At 37.1% G+C, this 19,970-nt stretch overlaps 1 protein-coding gene and 1 long non-coding RNA gene across 2 annotated transcripts in view; one reads left to right on the plus strand and one right to left on the minus strand.

Moving 5' to 3' along the window:
* Positions 1 to 16,671, minus strand: part of OSTN (osteocrin) — a 36,222-nt gene extending 19,551 nt beyond the window's left edge. The window contains exons 1-2 of the mRNA NM_001098935.1: positions 16,621 to 16,671; positions 901 to 999 (exon numbers count right to left, since the gene is read on the minus strand). Of these exons, the coding sequence (NP_001092405.1) occupies positions 901 to 999 (99 nt within the window). The 5' untranslated portion in view covers positions 16,621 to 16,671. The remainder of the gene's footprint in view (positions 1 to 900; positions 1,000 to 16,620) is intronic.
* Positions 1 to 19,970, plus strand: part of LOC101905532 (uncharacterized) — a 34,307-nt gene that overhangs the window by 6,795 nt on the left and 7,542 nt on the right. The gene's annotated exons all lie outside the window — the stretch shown is intronic.

Below are 19,970 nucleotides of genomic sequence, written 5' to 3' on the forward strand. Positions count from 1 at the left end.
AATTATCTCCAAACACTACTTTCATCATATAAAAAAATTAAAAATCTGTATAACCCTTTGTTACTTACAGTGCAAACTCCAGAACTCCTTTTAAAAAATCTTAACTTCAATTACTTCCCTGCATAAGCTTGGAAGCATAGAAACTAAAGAGGGAATAATCATGAGAAAGAAATGATGAAGATCAAGAGAAAAATCACAGGGCAAAGTTAAGAGATCTTTTATTATCTCTGAGAGTCCTCCGAAAAATATGTGTTAATTCTTCCTACTGATATACATACAAAGTCAAGTTTTCTTTCGTTTTAAAGATATTCCTAATCCTCCAGAAAAAAGGCACAAACCTTTTATAAAACTTGCCCTTCAGTAAAATGCGTTTCAGATTCTCACTTCATGCTATGTAAGCAAGTACAAAGAATGCATATTTCTCTTAAGATCAAATGATCCAAGTTAACCTTTCTCTGTGTCAGGATGTCCTCACATTTCTTTTCCTTTGTAGTTTAGTATTGGCAGCAAGAAAATATTTATAGTGTGATAAAATTTTGGCCAAGTGACTCAAATCCTGACATGTAAACAACTTTAAAGTTCACGTAAAAGTACTTCATCTTTATATAATTCATTCAATTATGTATGTATATGGCTGAAATTATAATGAATTTTCTCCTAAAGTTTTTGGTTTATGGAATACCAATCTTTGTTGTGACTTACAGTTTTTTTTTTTCTTTTAAAGATTTATATACCAGGTTTTCTCTGAATCCATTGTGAGGACACAGCATAGGAAGAAATGTCTATTTACTTGATTTTTGTGTTATTGAAACTTCTCCGTATTTGTCAGCAGCACCTGCTACTGACCTTAGGAAAAATGATTTAAGTTCATTAAAAAACATGGCCCCTAGTTTCCATTACCTCTGTTGTGACACCCACTGAGAACACTTTTCCTGAGCTCCAGAGCATCAGTGTCATAGCCAGGATAAAATGTGCACTTGCTAATCTCCAGTCCAGCATCTAAGGGCCACACACAACAGGGTTAACATTCATTAGTTTGACATATAAAGATAGGAAACAAAAATGCCTGTAAAGCTTGTTATAGGCAGGTAATAAACTAAATTATTCAGCTTCTCTACATTGGAGTGCACCTTTGCAACACTTAAATTATACTTAATAGAGGCTGTCAATCTCCCAGAATGAATTCTATCAAGGCTTCATTTCCATGGAAACCTAGACTGGGGTCGTACAGCTATAATCATAATTTAACTAAAAAAACCCCGAGTCTGAGAAATCTAGTTTGTGGACCCTTATTCTTTGTAATCCACAGGTTACAACATCATGTATCTAAGGAGAAATGTGTTAAATTGACTAGGTATGATAAACCAACCCCTGCTGGGGTTTGCAGTGAACAAGACAGAATGTGCTGCGTCTGAAAGTAATTTTATATGAAATTTCAAAAACACCACTGTTCCAATAGTAGAATATCTTTATGTCCTGTGATTTAAAAGGATTTTTTTGAGCAAGATTCAAAAGGTGAACTTCATAGAAAAAATTAACAAATTACACTATATCAAAATTGAAATTTTCCATATGATAAGGTACAGTAAACAAATTGCAATAAATAACAAATTACAAATGAAATGTATTTTGAACAGATATAAAAAAGCAAGATTAGCATTTTAAACATTTAAGTAACTGATAAATAAAATTTAAAAAACAGACACAATTAAATAAAAATGGGCCAAAGTTTATAAGAAAACATGTATTTGAAAGTTCATAGCCTCATTGTTTATAGCAGTGAAAAAATGAATCAACCCAAGTACCTTACTCAGAAGGAAATGGATTTGTCAGTTGAGTTACATTCATACTGTGGACTTAAAGCAAACGATTTAAATATATGTGTTATCTATAGTTCAAACAAACGATGTAAATGTTATGTGTAATTGTATGCATGGACTTAAAACAGAGCAGATTTGAGGGGAGATTAGAAATTCTAGAACAGTATATATGCCATGCTACCATTTACCTAAATTGGAAATACATAAAGCAATTTCCTGTATTTTGAAATCTATACCTATAATTAAAATAGAGACCAACGGAAGTTGATTCATGACTGATTGCTTCTGGGGAAAGTGGGGGAGAATATAAGATTATGAAGAAAACATAAGGGACTCAGGTTTTACCTGTATATACACAGGAAAGCAAATAAGTCAAAAGGTTGCATTTATTAATTCTGTGTAGTAAGCACAAACGTGTGTCATTGATACTTTTATGAATTTTTACATTAATAAAGCACTATAAATCCAATTAAAGCTTATTTACAATATAGATTAGACCTTCTGGCTGCCAGTCTGACAGCTGGTTAAAATGGGAGGCCTTGTCCTGCTGGGAAAAGATCCCTGGCTTTGGGCTACCAATAAAAGCGACTCGACTTCTCCACTTAACGCATGACACTGGGAAGTCCCCCAGTTCATCATTAATAACAATTCTCAGCAAACTTCTGTTTCCTTAAAAAAGAAAAAAAATCATTTGGAAACCTGCAGGGAGCAAAAAGAAGAATTATTCAATCTGAATACTTGGATTTGAGACTCATATTTGCTTTAGTAATAGTATGGCCTTGCGTGTGTGTTACTTAATCTGTTGAAATTTATTTTCCATACTGGTGAAATGAGGAGTAATGCTGACTTCAAAAGAACTTTGAGAGGTTGGATTAATTCATGTATAAACTCTCCACCGCATATATTGTTCAGTTGCTCAATTGTGTCAGACTCTGTGACCCATGGACTGCAGCACGCCAGGCCTCCCTGTCCACCACCAACTCCCAGAGCTTGAACAGACTCATGTCCATTGAGTCAATGATGCCATACAATCATCTCATCCTCTGTTGTCTCCTTCTCCTCCTGCCTTCAATCTTTCCCAGCATCAGGGTCTTTTCCATTCAGTCGACTCTTCACAGCAGGTAGCCAAAGTATTGACGTTTCAGCTTCAGCATCAGTCCTTCCAATGAATATTCAGGGCTGATTTCCTTTAGGATGGACTAGTCTGATGTCCTTGCAGTCCAGGGGACTCTCAAAGGTCTTCTCCAACAGCACAGTTCAAAAGTATCAGTTCTTCGGCTCTCAGCTTTCTTCACAATCCAACTCTCACATCCATACATGACTACTGGAAAAACCATAACTTTGGCTAGGTGGACCTTTGTTGGCAGAGTAATGTCTCTGCTTTTTAATATGCTGTCTAGGTTGCTCATAGCTTTTCTTCCAAGGAGCAAGCATCTTTTAATTTCATGGGTGCAGTCACCATCTGCTGTGATTTTGAAGCCCAGGAAAAGAAAGTATGTCACTGTTTTCATTGTATTCACATCTATTTGCCGTAAATTGATGAGAAAGGATGCCATGATCTTCATTTTTTGAATGTTACTCTCCTCTTTCACTTTCATCAAGAGGTTCTTTAGTTCTGCTTCACTTTCTGCCATAAGTGTGGTGTCATCTGCAGATCTGAGAATATTGATATTTCTCCTGGCAATTTTGTTTCCAGATTGAACTTCATCCAGCCCAGAATTTCTTATGATGTAATCTGCATAGAAGTTAAATAAGCAGGGTGACAATATACACTCTTGACGTACTCCTTTCTCAATTTGGAACCAGACTGCTGTTTCATGTCCAGTTCTAACTGTTGCTTCTTGTCCCGCATACAGATTTCTCAGGAGGAAGGTAAGGTGGTTTGGTATTCCCATATCTTGAAGAATTTTCCACAGTTTGTTGTGATCCACACAATCAAAGGCTTTGGCTCAGTCAGTGAAGCAGAAGTAGATGTTTTATCTGGAACTCTCTTGCTTTATCTATGATCCAAGAGATGTTGGCAATTTGATCTCTGGTTCTTCTGCCTTTTCTAAATCCAACTTGAACATCTGGAAGTTCATGGTTCACATACTGTTGAAGCCTGGCTTGGAGAATTTGAGCACTACTTTGCCAGCATGTGAGATGAGTGCAATTGTGGGGTAGTTTGAACGTTCTTTGTCATTGCCTTTCTTTGGGATTGGAATGAAAACTGACCTTTTCCAGTCCTGTGGCCACTGCTGAGTTTTCCAAATTTGCTGGCATATTGAATGCAGTACTTTCACAGCATCATCTTTCAGGATTTGAAATAGCTCAATTGGAATTCCATCACCTCCACTAGCTTTGTTTGTAGTGATGTTTCCTAAGGCCCATTTGACTTTGCATTCCAAGATGTCTGGCTCTAGGTGAGTGATCACACCATTAAGATATTTTTTGTATAGTTCTTCCGTGTATTCTTGCCACCTCCTCTAATATCTTTTACTTTTATTAGGTCCATACTGTTTCTGTCCTTTATTGTGCCCATCTTTGCATGATATATTCCCTTGGTAGCTCTTATTTTCTTGAAGAAATCTCTAGTCTTTCCCATTCTATTGTTTTCTCCTCTATTTTTTCACATTGATCTCTGAGGAAGGCTTTCTTATCTCTTCTTGCTATTCTTTGGAACTCTGCATTCAGATGGGTGTATCTTTCCTTTTCTCCTTTGCCCCATAGCTTCTCTTCTAAATAGAGCTGATCATGATTATTTCTCTAAATTAGGACAGAAGAAAACTAACAGGAAGAAATGTAAAAGTTATCTGGTAAAAAATACCAACCAAAAACTGCATTACTTATTCTTTTAGAAAATCAGGCATTGAATCTTATTTTTCCTTCTGATTTTGCTGATGTGTTTGACTTTCCTCGGCAAAAGGTAAGATATATTAAAAATATAACATTTTTTTACAATGATCTCATATTTCTGGCATATCTTTAAAAAAGTAACTCTTCTATTCACTCAAAGATAAGCTTATAATTGTGATGTTTTCTTTCCACTCTTTTTTTAAACAGTCTCAAAATTTTTCAATTTTATAAGCTTTCCTGTGTGGACTTTCTTCATCTATTTTTATGCACATTTTACTAACCAGGTTTCTCTTCATCTCTGCAATCTTATAAATGGCACAGGATGATGGGTGTTTATAATATTGATGATTATGTCTGAGGCATATATTTTTGTTCTTGGGTGTATATAGGAAAAAAGTCATAATGTGTCATCTTACAGATAACCACATCCTGATTATTTGGATAGGGAGAAATAAAAATAAATGCTGAGTTTAAATACACACATTTAACGGTTTAAAGCCATGCTTGTAGCCAGTTAACCAAAAGGCCAAGTTCCTAAATATGGCATTTGGTACACTAATGAAAACAAACACCCTGGCACCTGCCACACAAAAGACATTTGATTAACTTGTTGAAACTTGATTGCTACAAAATTAGAAACAGGAAATTATAGGGAGGGAAGGAAAAGACCAGGTTGAGCTCCATTTCCCTATTTTGTTGATAGTGGATAAATTTTGTCCATGACTAAAAATCTACTCAGCACCATGTACACTGCGAATTCCAGAAAGAACATTCAGAGGATGTTCATTGTGTGAATATATGACAGTGGAGGCACCTGGAGTTATTTTTTGTACAGCCATAATTTTCACTGAGAAATTTTTGAATAACAGTTCTCCAACGCGAGGAGTTTCCAAATAGACAGTGGGCATGAGCTCTACCTTATAAGATTAGGCGTGTACTTCATTTTCAGTCCATTGGTCTACCATGTCTACATATTGTCACTAATGATATTGCTATTGAATAAACAAACGTCTTACATTGTGTAACATCTTAACCTTTGCTTCAAAGATTTTTCATATGCAAGAACTCACTATACCCTGAAGGGATCATCCAATCTGTGGCTGGAGTTGTGGTGGGAGGAGGAAGACCTGATGGTTTGTCACTGAAGTTTGGGTTGCAGATAGACATTTATTATAGCCACAAGGCTTCCCTTGTGGCTCAGCTGGTAAAGAATCTGACTGCAATGTGGTAGACCTGGGTTGGATCCCTGGGTTGGGAAGATCCCCTGGAGAAGGGAAAGGCTGCCCTCTTCAGTATTCTGTCCTGGAGAATTCCACGGACTACAGTCCATGGGGCTGCAAAGAGTCGGACGTGACTGAGCAACTTTCACTTTCATATATATTTCTTTAAAACATTGACAGTGCACACTGACATGTTAAAAATTCTGATATAATTTATTTAAAATAAGATTAAATGAGAAGTCTGCTAAAACAAAAAAGATGTTTGCATTATTGACCATCAGTGCTGCAGTGAGTCATCGTTATTATGAAAAATAATCTCTAAAGTGGACTGGGCTAGGAAAAGATTGGCAACCATTCTTTGAGGGCTGGTATTGAAGAAAACCAAATCACTCAGGTTACTAAGGCAATTTCTCAACAAGGTCTGACTTAGATATAGTGGGTCTAACCATTAGAAATTCATGAGAGGACTAAATTTTTAGGTTTAGTCTAGATAATTCTTTGGATGTTTTATATTACTAATTTCTTAATTGGAAATATACAAAATAGACTCTACCCACATTACTTTCAACAGAAATTAAAGGCTTAATTAAAGATAAAGTACTTAAAAAAGTAATTAAACTTAAAAATCCTCTCCCACTGTGACATGGCAGGCATTTAAGTGAGATTTAACAGGACATGTTGTGGAAGGTCCCTAGTTCTATCACTGGGAAATGGCCTTGTGAGCCTGCACATAACACTCCTCAAACCTTCTTTCTCTGAAAACAGGCATGGTCTTCTAGGCAAGTGGTGGGTCACCTTGGTCCCACAGTAAAACTGAAAAGCAGAGTAAATTCGAAAGCATACCCTTTGCATGCTAAGTTGCTTCGGTTGTGTCCGACTCTGTGTGACCCTGTGGACTGTAGTCCGCCAGGATCCTCTGTCCATGAGATTCTCCAGGCATGAATAATGGACTGGGTTGCCATGCCCTTCTCCTGGGCATCTTCCCAACCCAGGGAGTCTCTTATGTCTCATGGTTGGGCAGGTGGGTTCTTAACCACTATTGTAACCTGGGAAGCCCGATATTGTAGGCTACTTCTACAGTGTAGCGTTTATCCTTCTCCATGAAGTCATGCTCACCAGAGTCATTTTAGTAATGGAGGAAAGCTTCCAGTATAGCAGATAATAGAGTAACTACCTTTTTTCTTATTGTAAAGGTGCATCTAAGGGACAATGGTTAACACAAAGTCTGTATGATAGAGACCTGAGCTAGGGGTTCTGAGACTCAGGCCCTGCTCTTGCTTGGCTGTTATTTCACTATACGATTTTGGGCAAATGACCTCTAAAGTTGCTTCTAGCTTTTGTAAAGACTGTTGTTGAATCCGACTCTTTTCTGATGGAAGCACAGACACTATATGTTGTTGGTGTAGGTTTGGCTGAGAAAACCTTTCTGCCCTCCCTCAAATCAGGTGGGTCTATGCATAAGACTTTGCATTTAGGTTTTCACATAAAAATACTTCTCATTAATTTAAAGTATTTCTAACTGAAAAGAGAGGGCCTTCAAGTCTTTGATTTTAAGATTTCATTTGCAGTGATTCGATTTTATAAGTGTATTTTAAGAAAGAAAAAAATGCTATCAATTAAGTTATGACATGCAATCAGGTGTAAGGGCATCCCTGTGTCTCAGTGGTAAAGAATCTGTCTGCCAATTCAGGAGACACAAATTTGATCCCTGTGTTGGGAAGATCCCCTGGAGAAGAAAATGGCAACCTGATCTAGTGTTCTTGCCTGGGAAATCATATGGACAGAAGAGCCTGACAGGCTACAGTTCATGGGGTCGCAAAAGAGTCAGACAAGACTGAGCGACTAAACAACAACAACAGCAATCAAGTGTAAGGTGTTCCAATTTTAGAGAGGTTCAAGATGCACAGAAGGGATGAAATAAGCTATATCTATTTACTTTCAAATATTTACTTCAAGTTTTTTTTCTCATCATTCTTAAGACAGTATACTCAGTTCCCCCACACTTTAGAAACAAAGATGTTAGAGCTGAGGGAGGATCCAGATGCCCTGGTATGCAGCAGTTACGTCTGCTTTTTGGGAGTGAGAGAAAGGATTGTGCAATATTTAATGCATTATTAGCTGTAAATTTTAAAAAATCGCATAATGTTGGGAGTTCCCTGGTAGTCCAGTGGTTGAGAATCCAGCTTACAATGCAAGGGACGTGGGTTCAATCTCTGGTCATGGAACTAAGATCCCACTTGCCTCGGGGCAACTAGTGTTGCCCAGGCACAGCCAGTGTTCCCCAACTAAGATCCTGCATGCTGCAACTAAGACGTGATGCAGCCAGAAAATGACTAAATTTTTTTAAAATCACATAATGTTAAAAAATTTAAAGATTTGACTGAGTTCCTGTTCCTCTGTATTTGTTATTAATAGTGTGTCTATCAAGGTAAAATAATCATTTGACTCTTTTCAGAGTACTCACAAGTCTTAGTTTTAGTGGATGTGCCCAGTCTTTTCAGTTGTGTCTGACTCTTTGTGACCCCATGAACTATACTCCACCAACCCCATAGACTGTATATAGCCACCAGGCTCCTCTGATCGTGGGACTCTCCAGTCAAGAATACTGGGGTGGGCTGCTGTTTCCTACTTCATATATTAATGGATACAAAATTAATACAAAATAATTTTAAATACAAAAGTAAGACTTTTTGATAATAGGAAATTTCAGATATATATAGAAAACATATATTTCTGTGACGGTGAGGAAAACTCAGAATCAGACTTGAAGGATAGGGATAATTCTCCTTGTTGTGCTAGTTAACCTTGAGCAAGATGCCTAAACTGTCAAGTTGTCTAATAAACCTCATGTATGATCTCACATTTTAATTAATTAAATTTGTTTAATTTAGAATTGTTTAATTTACAAATGGCACAAATCATTATGGATTTGCCTTGTTTGCTGAACAAGAGCAATAAAAACATGTACTTTTATGTTTAATATTTTTATTGAGAATGTATAAAGATATACATTTATCTGTAAAAAAACACTGCATCATTCTTATTTTATCATAGGTAAAATTTTTCAATGGAAACTCTAAATTTTGCCTGAAACCATTTTGTATAAAAATAATTATTATTGAGCCCAAGGCAGGTATTTGAAGTCAAGTCCTTCCAGGGAAAGTAAAGCTTATACCCACAATGACTTAGGGGACTTGGGGCCATCTTTGACGTCAATCAGCAAAGTCTATGTTAAAAAATCAAGAGGATACAGAACAGTTTGACATTATAGGCATAATCTTAATGTTTCAATGAATGACATTCGAACAGGCATTAAGGTTGTTTCTAGTTTTCACTGATGAGGGAAGAAACCAGGTACTTGAGACACTCTCCTGCTGGAAAGCAGAGACTTGGACGCTGGAATGTCTCCTTTATTGGTGCTGCCATGCCACAACCTTTGGTGCAGTCGGCTCCACAAACAAGAGAACTAATCGTGGCTAAGGCACTTAGAACTTCAGGAGTGGGTATTACTTTCAGATCCTCTTAAACTCAAATACTTAATTTAAAGTCATTGAGGATTTTCACCCAAGAGCAATTGAACTACAGCTGGTTGCTTCTATCACTAGCATATACATTGTCTATATCATTCTCACTGAAATACATCTGAGAAATACTTGGTGTTTATTTTATTTAAAATTCTCTGTGTAAAATTTGCTCTTTTTAGTAGATTGTGTGATGGGCATTTGCTTGATATATTGAGTATGATTTTGAAAAGAAGGTGCAAATTGAGACTGAGAAACTTAACATTTCATTTAAAAAAAAAATGAAAATGTCAGGAATGCATTCTTTCTCATTTCTCATTGTTCTTCCATCAGCGGTAGTCAATTTTCCGAAGTCACAAAGCCAGTTAGAAGAGCCAGAACAACAACGTAATGCTTTCAGCCTCTCAGTTTCATGCTTCTTCAAGTTTAACTTATTTGTGGAAGTATAAAGCATTTTCCCATCTCCAAAACAAATTGCTTATAAAGTCAGATGTGTATGGATGAGGTGTTCTTAAGGTGGCAGACACCTGCATTTTAAAATGACTTTCCCTGAGTACTACAAATCAGGAAGAATGATAATTTACTAGTATACATGTGTTAAGTGACTTTATTCTGTCTGGCACCATTTTTGTTCTTTTTCAGACACTATTGTCTTCCAAAATCATAAAACTTTGTTGTTAAACCTCAATTTTTTTTCCATTTTGAATTTTCAACCATACTGCTAGTATCTTTCTTGCACACATTTAAGAAGTTAGAAACCTACCATGATATTAGTAAGATCACATTATTAAAAAGCCCAGATAAGTAAATTATTTAAATGTTGCTGTAAATTCCTTGAGGGCAGGAACTATGTCATGTTCACTATTTTATCTCAGCACCCAACATAATGCCTGGCAGGGAGTCAGTATTATGTGTTGAAAGAATGAATGAATGAAGCCGCCCTCTGTGGTAGGTAAACAGAAAGGAGGGACAGATACTAAGTGATATGGAAACTAAGGCTTAGTCATGGGAAGAGATTTGCCCAACTTTTATACCTACAATAATATGTGATGAAGTTATGCCAAACTCCTGGTATGTCTGTTCATATTTCACATCACAGATTCTCATTCTAATGAGAGGGACATGTGTCCTTATTCCCTAATCATTATTCCAGTAAAGTTTAAGATTTCTCCTTATCAAACACTAATTTGCATTCTGATCCGTGAAATATTGTAAATTTCTTCATAGTAAATTATATCCTCTAGAAATAGAAGAGAACTTCATGTATGATTGTTAACAGTTAATAATGGGAGAAAAAAGAATCTTCAAAACTAGAGACAGGGAAATGTAGATAGACTTGCACATACACATGCTATTTGGTCATTTGATACAAGCCATTTTTATGTGGTATGAAAAGGCATTCAGAGAGTAAAGTTGGATAAATGTAGTTAAATATGGCATATATATGCATCAGGATAATATGGACTATTACCACCTCCTTCACTTTTTACTCCACTTTGTAATTGCATATACTATTTAATGGGCTTCCCAGGTGGTGCTAGTGGTAAAGAACACATCTGCCAGTGCAGGAGACATGAGAGACGTGGGTTTGATCCCTGAGTCAGGAAGATTCCCTGAAGGAGGGCATGGCAACCTGCTCTAGTATTCTTGCTTGGAATTCTTGCCTCTGTCCCATGGATAGAGGAACCTGGGGGGCTATAGTCCATGGGGTCACACAGATTTGGACACAACTAAAGCGACCAACCTAGATAGTATATTGAAAAGCAGAGACATTACTTTGCCAACAAAGGTCCGTCTAGTCAAGGCTATGGTTTTTCCTGTGGTCATGTATGGATGTGAGAGATGAACTATGAAGAAAGCTGAGCGCCGAACAATTGATGCTTTTGAACTGTGGTGTTGGAGAAGACTCTTGAGAGTCCCTTGGACTGCAAGGAGATCCAATCAGTCCATTCTGAAGGAGATCAGCCCTGGGATTTCTTTGGAAGGAATGATGCTAAAGCTGAAACTCCAGTACTTTGGCCACCTCATGCGAAGAGTTGACTCATTGGGAAAGACTCTGATGCTGGGAGGGATTGGGGGCAGGAGGAGAAGGGGACGACAGAGGATGAGATGGTTGGATGGCATCCCTGACTCGATGGACGTGAGTCTGAGTGAACTCCGGGAGTTGGTGATGGACAGGGAGGCCTGGCGTGCTGCGATTCATGGGGTCGCAAAGAATCAGACACGACTGAGTGACTGAATTGAACTGAAACTGACTTAGCCGGAGAAGGCAATGGCAACCCATGCCAGTCTTGCCTGAAAAATCTCATGGATGGAGAAGCCTGGTAGGCTGCAGTCCATGGGGTAGTTAAGAGTCGGGCACAACTGAGCGACTTCACTTTCACTTTTCACTTTCATGCATTGGAGAAGGAAATGGCAACCCACTCCAGCATTCTTGCCTGGAGAATCCCAGGAATAGAGGAGCCGAGTGGACACGACTGAGCGACTGGACTGAACTGAACTTAACTGAAGCGACTTAGGAGAAGGAAATGGTAACCCACTCCAGTGTTCTTGCCTGGAGAATCCCAGGGAGAGGGGAGCCTGGTGGGCTGCCGTCTATGGGGTCGCTAAGAGTCGGACACGACTGACGGGGCTTAGCAGCAGCAGAAGCAGCAAAGCGACTTAGCCTGTATGAATACTATTTAATAAAATAGTAAATTACATTTCAATTACATTAAATTAGACAATATAATCGATGAAAAAATACTCTAAAATATAAATAAAAGCCAAAAATATATTTTGTAATACTCAACAAGATGCATTTATTGGGTATATGCTATTTATTAGGCACCAGGGATATAAACATGAATGAGACACTCTTTCTGTCATCCAGTTGCTCACAGCCTGGCGGAGATGAAAACTCCTTGGCCACTGGCTCTGCCCAGCCAATGATTTCCTCCTGCAAGAGCAGACTCTTCCTGTAATTCTTTCATTTCCTTCAAGTACAGTTGATTATGTCTGCAAGGTACTTTATTATTTTGAAATCTGTCTATCTCCTTTCATCCTCCTAATAGTCAAGCTATGATTTATATGGAAAATATTATAATTCTATTTTTTAATAGATTAACTGACCCAACTCAGGTTACTTCCTCATCTCCTGACTCCTGGTATTGTAGTTATACTTTCTAATCCAAAAAAAGTGAGTTAGTAGAAAGAGACTGGTTGTTCTTAAGTTACACAGACTTGAATATGACTCTTGACTGGAAATGTTACTTAGCTTCATTGTTTTTAATATATTCACCAGGAAAATGGGGCAAAAACTTACTTTTTAGGCTTATTGTAAGGACTAGAAATAATACAGGTACAGGGACAGGCATAAAGTGATAACTTATTAAATAATAGCTATTATTATCCTGATATTAGGCGCTTCCCTCCTAGCTCAGTCGGTAAAGAATCTGCCGGCAGTGCAGGAGACCTGGGTTCCATTCCTGGGTTGGGAAGATCCCCTGGAGAAGGAAATGACAACCCACTCCAGTATTCTTACCTGGAGAATCCCATGGAAAGAAGACCCTGGCAGGCTACAGTCCTTGGGGTTGCAAGAGTTGGAAATGGCATAGCGACTAAACCACCACATCCTGATATTGCCTTCTAAAAATGGCAACTTGTCAAAATATTCTTTTTATTCTTTTATTTTTATGAAAAAATTTTATCCTTGTTCACTTTAAGGAGTAAAATTGGACGTTGGAATCTAGAATTATAGAATAGTGATAGAAAATAAAATATAATGAAATAACATTGACTGAGGGAAGGAAATTTTACTAAAGAGTTATAAATGGCAATTACTTTTAACATTTAATGTTATAGTATACTATGTATTATCATTAATTTCAGCCATAATACTTCTATTAAAATATTAGTGTAAAACTATGAACAATATCTGGCTTCCCAGGTGATACTAGTGGTAAAGAGCTTGACTGCCAATGCAGGAGACATAAGAGATGTGAGTTTGATCCCTGGGCCAGGCAGATCCCTTGCAACTCAGTCCAGTATTCTTGCCTGGAGGATCCTATGGACAGAGGAGCCCAGTGAGCTACAGTCTATGGAGTCGCAGAGTCAGACATGACTAAAGCAACTTAGCAAGCATGCACGCATGAACAATATCATAATGAAAAGAAAACAAAGGGAAAAATCTGTTATACTTAAAATATAATTATTCTTCAAACTCTTATTATATTAACCAAAGTAAAATTTTAATTGAATTTTAAATGATTTATATTTTGTTTTATGGTTCATAAAATATCTCTATTATTTTTTTTTAAAAAATCACTAATTATGTTCAGTCATGGTTTTCCTACAGTTTTTGTAATGTTGACAGTATAGCATAGTGAGGCTGTGTAATGGAAGTGGAGCCAACGTGGTTGTTATGGTAGTTAAGGACTTCACTACAGGAACTGGACTGTACACAAACATGGGAGCAGTCAGGAAGGGATGGACTATGGAAGAGGAAGAGGAAGAGATGTCACTGTTTAAACATCTTAGTGCCCTGGCATGGATGGACAAGTCAGAGTTTGCAAGGAAATTCAACCACCAATGTGGGAACACAGGGAAGTCATGGAGAAATCCATGGAAAGGCTCTTGGAGAGGACCATGCAAAGCCACAGCTCTTACTTGGTGGGCCAATAGCCAAGTTATCAGTGGTGGCCCAGCTGATATTTTAAAGGTGCATTTTTCACAATGGTTAGAGCCTTGTATCTTAGGAACATAGAGTTTTAGAAAAGAAGGAGGCTATCATCAGCAACTGGAATTTACTATTTTCAGTAAGGGCTTCTCTGATAGCTCAGTTGGTAAAGAATCCACCTGCAATGCAGGAGACCCCAGTTTGATTCGTGGGTCGGGAAGATCCCTGGGAGAAGGAATAGGCTACCCACTCCAGTATTGTTGGGCTTCCCTTGTGGCTTAGCTGGAAAAAAATCCACCTGCAATGTGGGAGACCTGGGTTGGATTATTGGGTTGGGAAGATCCTCTGGAGAAAGGAAAGACTACCAACTCCAGTATTCTGACCTGGAGAATTCCATGGACTGTATAGTCCTTGGGGTCACAAAGAGTTGAATACGACTGAGAGACTTTCACTTTTCACTTTCAGTCTCAGTAAATGGAGAGAGCCAGACTCAAAGGTAATTAACTTGTCTAAGCAAGAGGAGATGAAAGGGAGATATAAAATGGATGGAGAGGGGGTAAGCAGAAGGAGGCATGGCAGAAGAGTTGGTTCTGGAGGGAGTGTGTGCTTTGTGCTGAGACCAGAGCTGATGAGGCATCAATAAGGGAGAAAAGGCAAAACTGAGTAACAGCCAGTTCATGCCGACCAAAGCACCAGTAATTACTGGCCAGTGATGCTAACCACTGTTCCTGTGAGCTGCCCTGAGAATTATTTGGAGAAAGGAGGAGAACTCAGTTAAAAACATCTCTAATCAGAGAGATCTTCAGGGACATAGAAATTGGCCCATGTAGAGAGGTGCCCAGGGCAAGGAGGGAACTTGTGTCTCCTCATTTGTATACACACAAACTCTAGTTTTACTAGGAAAGAAGGAAGCCCCTGGGAAGCTGTGTAAAAGCTGATAAAGCTGGGACTGAGATTAGAAGGCTGTTTTCCTGACTCCAAAGCTTGTGTTCCTCTGATAACATGGAATCTAAGCAAAGATTGTCTGGTGGGTACAGATCACAGTGGATGAATTGTTGGTAAGAAGGTTAAATTAGATGATGTCTAAGGATTAGCCCCAAGACTCTGTGATACTGATTCTTCATTCTCTAATATAGGGAAAAATGATAGATGTGGGAGCTTCCCAGGTCATTCTCACATTCAGTATCACTGACCCTTTTAGTTCTTTTGTCTTTTTCAATGATAACAAAATGTAATGGAGCACCACTCTGTGCTTAAGCTTGCCTGAAGCTGCACAACTGCATAATGACAGAGTTGGGGTAATATTTTGAAACTGCTCAATTTGAGTTCTGTTCCAATTTAATTTTATTAACTAATGTTCAAATCATGAAAATATTTGAATAAGTTAAAATTGCACCCCTAAGGTCCCCAAACCTAGTCTTTAAGCATAACTGCTTCTTTATTGCCCATGATTCATTGTATTAGAATCAGTTAAGAACCCTGAGAAATAAAGGGAGAAAGCAAATAACCTTAAATACCTAAATTAACTTGCTGAATGAAGCCACATTCAATTAACTTATAAAGAGGAGACTTGAATGCGTATCTACAGGAAGCTCTCCTTAGAAAAGTTCTGTAAGAGTGCTGAAGAGTAACACCAAATTAAAGAGAAGACACAAAATGTGCTTGATGTTTGTGGGAGACCATTAAATATACTGCTATCAATTCTATAGCTTACTTGAGCACTGAAATCATCGTAAATCATTGTTTATCTAATTTCTAGAGAGATAACTCAGAAATACATAGTAGTCACTTTCCTAAACCTATGGAACCTATAATTGGAATTCAAAAGAGTCATATTTTGTTTTGCTAGAACTGAATTTGTAGACTGTACACTGTTTCCACAGATGAAAACTTGAAACAACATTTTAAATTTTTTCTTAAACAGAACTCAAGCATATGTTTCAGATTAACACTTAATTCAATCATTAATAGCAAGAGTACTTCAAATACTGAAGAATAAACATGACCTAGGTCTATTTTAAACTAGGTTATTAGTATCATATTTGCCTATTTGGGTTCATAAGAATAAAAGCACTGGATAGTATAGGTTTGAAGAACATAGAGCATATAATTTGGTTAATATAGGGATGTTTCTTAAGTTCTAATTTTAACAGAAATAAAGATAAGAGAGAAACTTTCTTTTCTACCTAGGTTTTTAGGCCACTTTGTAACTTTAAAAATTTCCTAACACTGGACATATTTGATAAAAGCAAAATTAATATATCTAACACTCTTATAGGATCATTATTTTGAGTTCCTTTTCTCTTTATTTTGAAATAGAATATAAAAGCAAAAACAATATAATAAATACAAAATGCCTGAGCAAACAATTATCTCTACCCTAAGTTTACATTACAAAATATCTTAGGTATTTTACTCATTTTAGAGAGGATAATATTCCCCAAAACATTTCTAATTTTAACAAAATCAAGATATAATCAAAGCATTTGAAAAGTAATCAAAAACTTAAAAAAAAACAGTTAAAAGGAAAAAGCCTAACTCTTTATCAGCTTTTATATTTAACTTACCTTGTGAAAAATCAGGAGAGTCTAACTTTAGAGTCCTGTCTGTGCAGTTTCTCCCAAACTCAGCTCTGATGGTGAGTTTTCTGTCTGAGTTTTTATAGTCTCAGTTATACACCCCTCACTCCAATCCCTGCCTTTGCTTTCTCTTACATCATTTCTACAGATTTTCCACTGAACATTTTCCCAAGCTTCTTCTCAATCTCTCTCTCTCATTCTTTTCTCTCTCTCTTTCTTCACCTCTGTCTCTCTTTCTCTGTTTCCATCTCCTATTCTTCTTTTTCATATTTATTCTATCTATTGTTTTGACCATGGAATTTAAGTAGCAACGGGAGCATCAGCTCTGGAAAATTTAAGTATACATTTAGTATTGCGTTCAGTCTTGGACTCATCACCTCTTCCTGAGGTTTCAGTCCAGCTCTGATAATTACAAATCACATTTGCGAAATAAAATGCACTAATATTCATTAAATAGAAAGTCACTAGGCCATTTCAAAAAAAGATTTAGGGAAACAAAATCAGAAACATAAACTGATTTATTGGTGTATATTTTGGACTCTTAAATTAAATGATCATGTGTGGAAATGGTGACTAGTTTCAGCCTCAGTCAGGTACACAGCTTGAAACTGACAGCTACTTCATAATTAACTTTGCTATACTGGGAAGGCTGTCACTTACAAACCTATAAATACTGAACTGTGACATGTGGGCTATAAATGCATACATTGTACTCATTTTCATCTTGCTTTTGTTCTCTTGTTTTTTAATTTCCTTTTAACTAAACATTCTTGCCTCTGTCTGAAAATTTCCTTCATTCCCATTTCTCACTAATCACATTTGAAACTTTACATACATGAGTTATAAAAAATAAGTTATTAAGTCCTTAAAGGAATATGTTGTCAGATCATTATTAGCTCACTTAAGTCACCAGTAGATTCCCACTTGACAGATAGAGACTGAGGCTAGGTAAATGATTTAATGAAATCACACAGCTAGGAAGCAGCATTAGAGCTAGATTTCAAATACAGATCTTCTTAATTCCATATCCAGTTCTTTTCCCACAACTTCATTCTGTCCCATTATTTAAGAAGTTAGAAAAGAGAATCCAAACCAGATTAATTGGCACAAATAGAAATAAATTTGTTCTTTTGGTTTTACTTTAAAAGCCATTTTCAAAACTTCTGGCTAGTGTAGGAACTATTACATGGTTTACTTAGATCTAGATGGAGAACTGACCAGACTGTACTGAATTGGTGGGACAGTAAAATGCTTCATTTTTATGAAGGGTTTCCAGGGATAACATATGTCTCAACAAGCTTGAAATTTGAGTAGTTGGCAGCAATAGTTCACAAGTCAAGATAAAAATACAGCCTAATCGTGGATCCTTGTTTAGACATTACTGCAATAAAACGATTATGTTAACTTGAATCCACATGATGGAAAACTCTCAATATAGATTTAATGGATTCGTCATAATGCTACTAGAAGCTGATATTCTTGATGTACCTTCTACCCTTATTTGAAAGGCCTCCCTTAGAGTGCTGACAAGTGATATCTGTGGCTGATTTATTCCAGATCTATCCCTGCTTAGACAGTCCAGAGATTCCACCCTATTTGTGGATTTTGTTGACCTAATTCAAAAATTTGACTTAACTGTTCTGTAGCAGTAGAAATAGCAACAGTTTATTCCAGGAACATAACCATGGTACATTTAAGCCATTTATACAGGCTTCTCCACATTATAAAGCCCTATGTAAATTACTTATACATTTATACATAATAAAGAAAGTATTACTTAAAAGAGAGAGTAGAAATAGAAGCATATGAAGACACTGAAGGAGAAAAAACACCCAGTAATAGAGAGACTAAGATGAAAAAGGGAAAAAGTATTACTAAAAACTTACATCATTATTTAATTATCATAATAACCTTATTGCTGCTGCTGCTAAGTCGCTTCAGTCGTGTCCGACTCTTAGCGACCCCAGAGATGGCAGCCCACCAGGCTCTGGGATTCTCTGCCGTCCCTGGGATTCTCCAGGCAAGAACACTGGAGTGGGTTGCCATTTCCTTCTCCAATGTATGAAAGTGAAAAGTGAAAGTGAAGTTGCTCAGTCATGTCCCACTCTTAGCGACCCCATGGACTGCAGCCTACTTTCCATAGTTTATTTAGCTCTTTGATTTCTCCTTATAATGTTTTTAAATTTCAAAGAGTACTAATCTTGTATTTATTTTGTTAAATATTTCACTAATTGTTTGATATTTTTTATGCTATTACAAATGTAGCTTCTAAAATTTCAATATCTAAGTGGACATCTCTAGTTTACAAAAATACAATTGATTATTGTCTATTGATCTTTTATTCTGTGACCTTCTTAAACTTATTTATCAGTTCTAGTAGGTTTTTATAGATTAAACAGGATTTTATGTAGGTACATAAAAAACCTGGTTCAGGTAGGAAACCTGTTTTGAATCTTCAACTTGCATGTCTCTCATATTTTTGTAATTGTTTATTGCCTTATCCAGCCCCTCCAGTGAAATAGTCTATAGAAGTGGAGGGTGAAAATCCCCACCTTGTTCCTGATCTTGTGGTTAAGAAGGTATTAATTTTTCACCATTAAATATGATAATGTAGGGTTTGTATAACTGCCCTTTATCAGGTTGCAGAAGTTCCCTTCGGTTATTAGTTTTCTGAAAGTGAATTATAACCTTGCTCTTCTGAGATAAATTCTACTTGATCACAATGAATACATTTAAGGGTATTTATTGATGAGGGAGGTAGGCTTTTTATTTCCTTAAAATGTATTTTTCAGCTTTTGGTATCAGAATTATGGTGGTCTTACAAAATAATTGGGAAGAATTATACCCTTGTTTTAGTTCATTCAGGATGTTATAATGAAAATACTATAGACTGGAAGGCTTAACAACAAACATTTATTTCTAATTTTCTGGAAGCTGGGCAGTCCAAGATTAAAGTGCCTGCAGATTTGGAGTCTAATGGGAGCGTATTTCCTGGTTCATAGATGATGAACTTCTCAATGTTTTCTCACATAACAGGAAGTGTGAGAGACATCTGTGGGGTCTCTTTTGCATGTATGCTCAGTCTCTCAGTTGTGTCCGACTCTTTGAGACCCTATGGACTGTAGCCAACCAGGCTCCTGTGTCCATGGGATTTTCCAGGCAAGAATATACTATAATGGGTTGCCATTTCCTCCTCCAGGGGATCTTTCTGACCCAGGAATCGAACCTGTGTCTCCTGCATTGGCAAGTGGATTCTTTATCACTGAGGCATCTGGGAAACCCATTGGGTCTCTTTTGTAAGAACACTAATTCTATACACGAAGCTTCCACCATTATGA

The sequence above is a fragment of the Bos taurus genome, chromosome 1 (genome assembly GCF_002263795.3).
Source record: "Bos taurus isolate L1 Dominette 01449 registration number 42190680 breed Hereford chromosome 1, ARS-UCD2.0, whole genome shotgun sequence".
NCBI classification, from domain to species: domain Eukaryota; kingdom Metazoa; phylum Chordata; class Mammalia; order Artiodactyla; family Bovidae; genus Bos; species Bos taurus.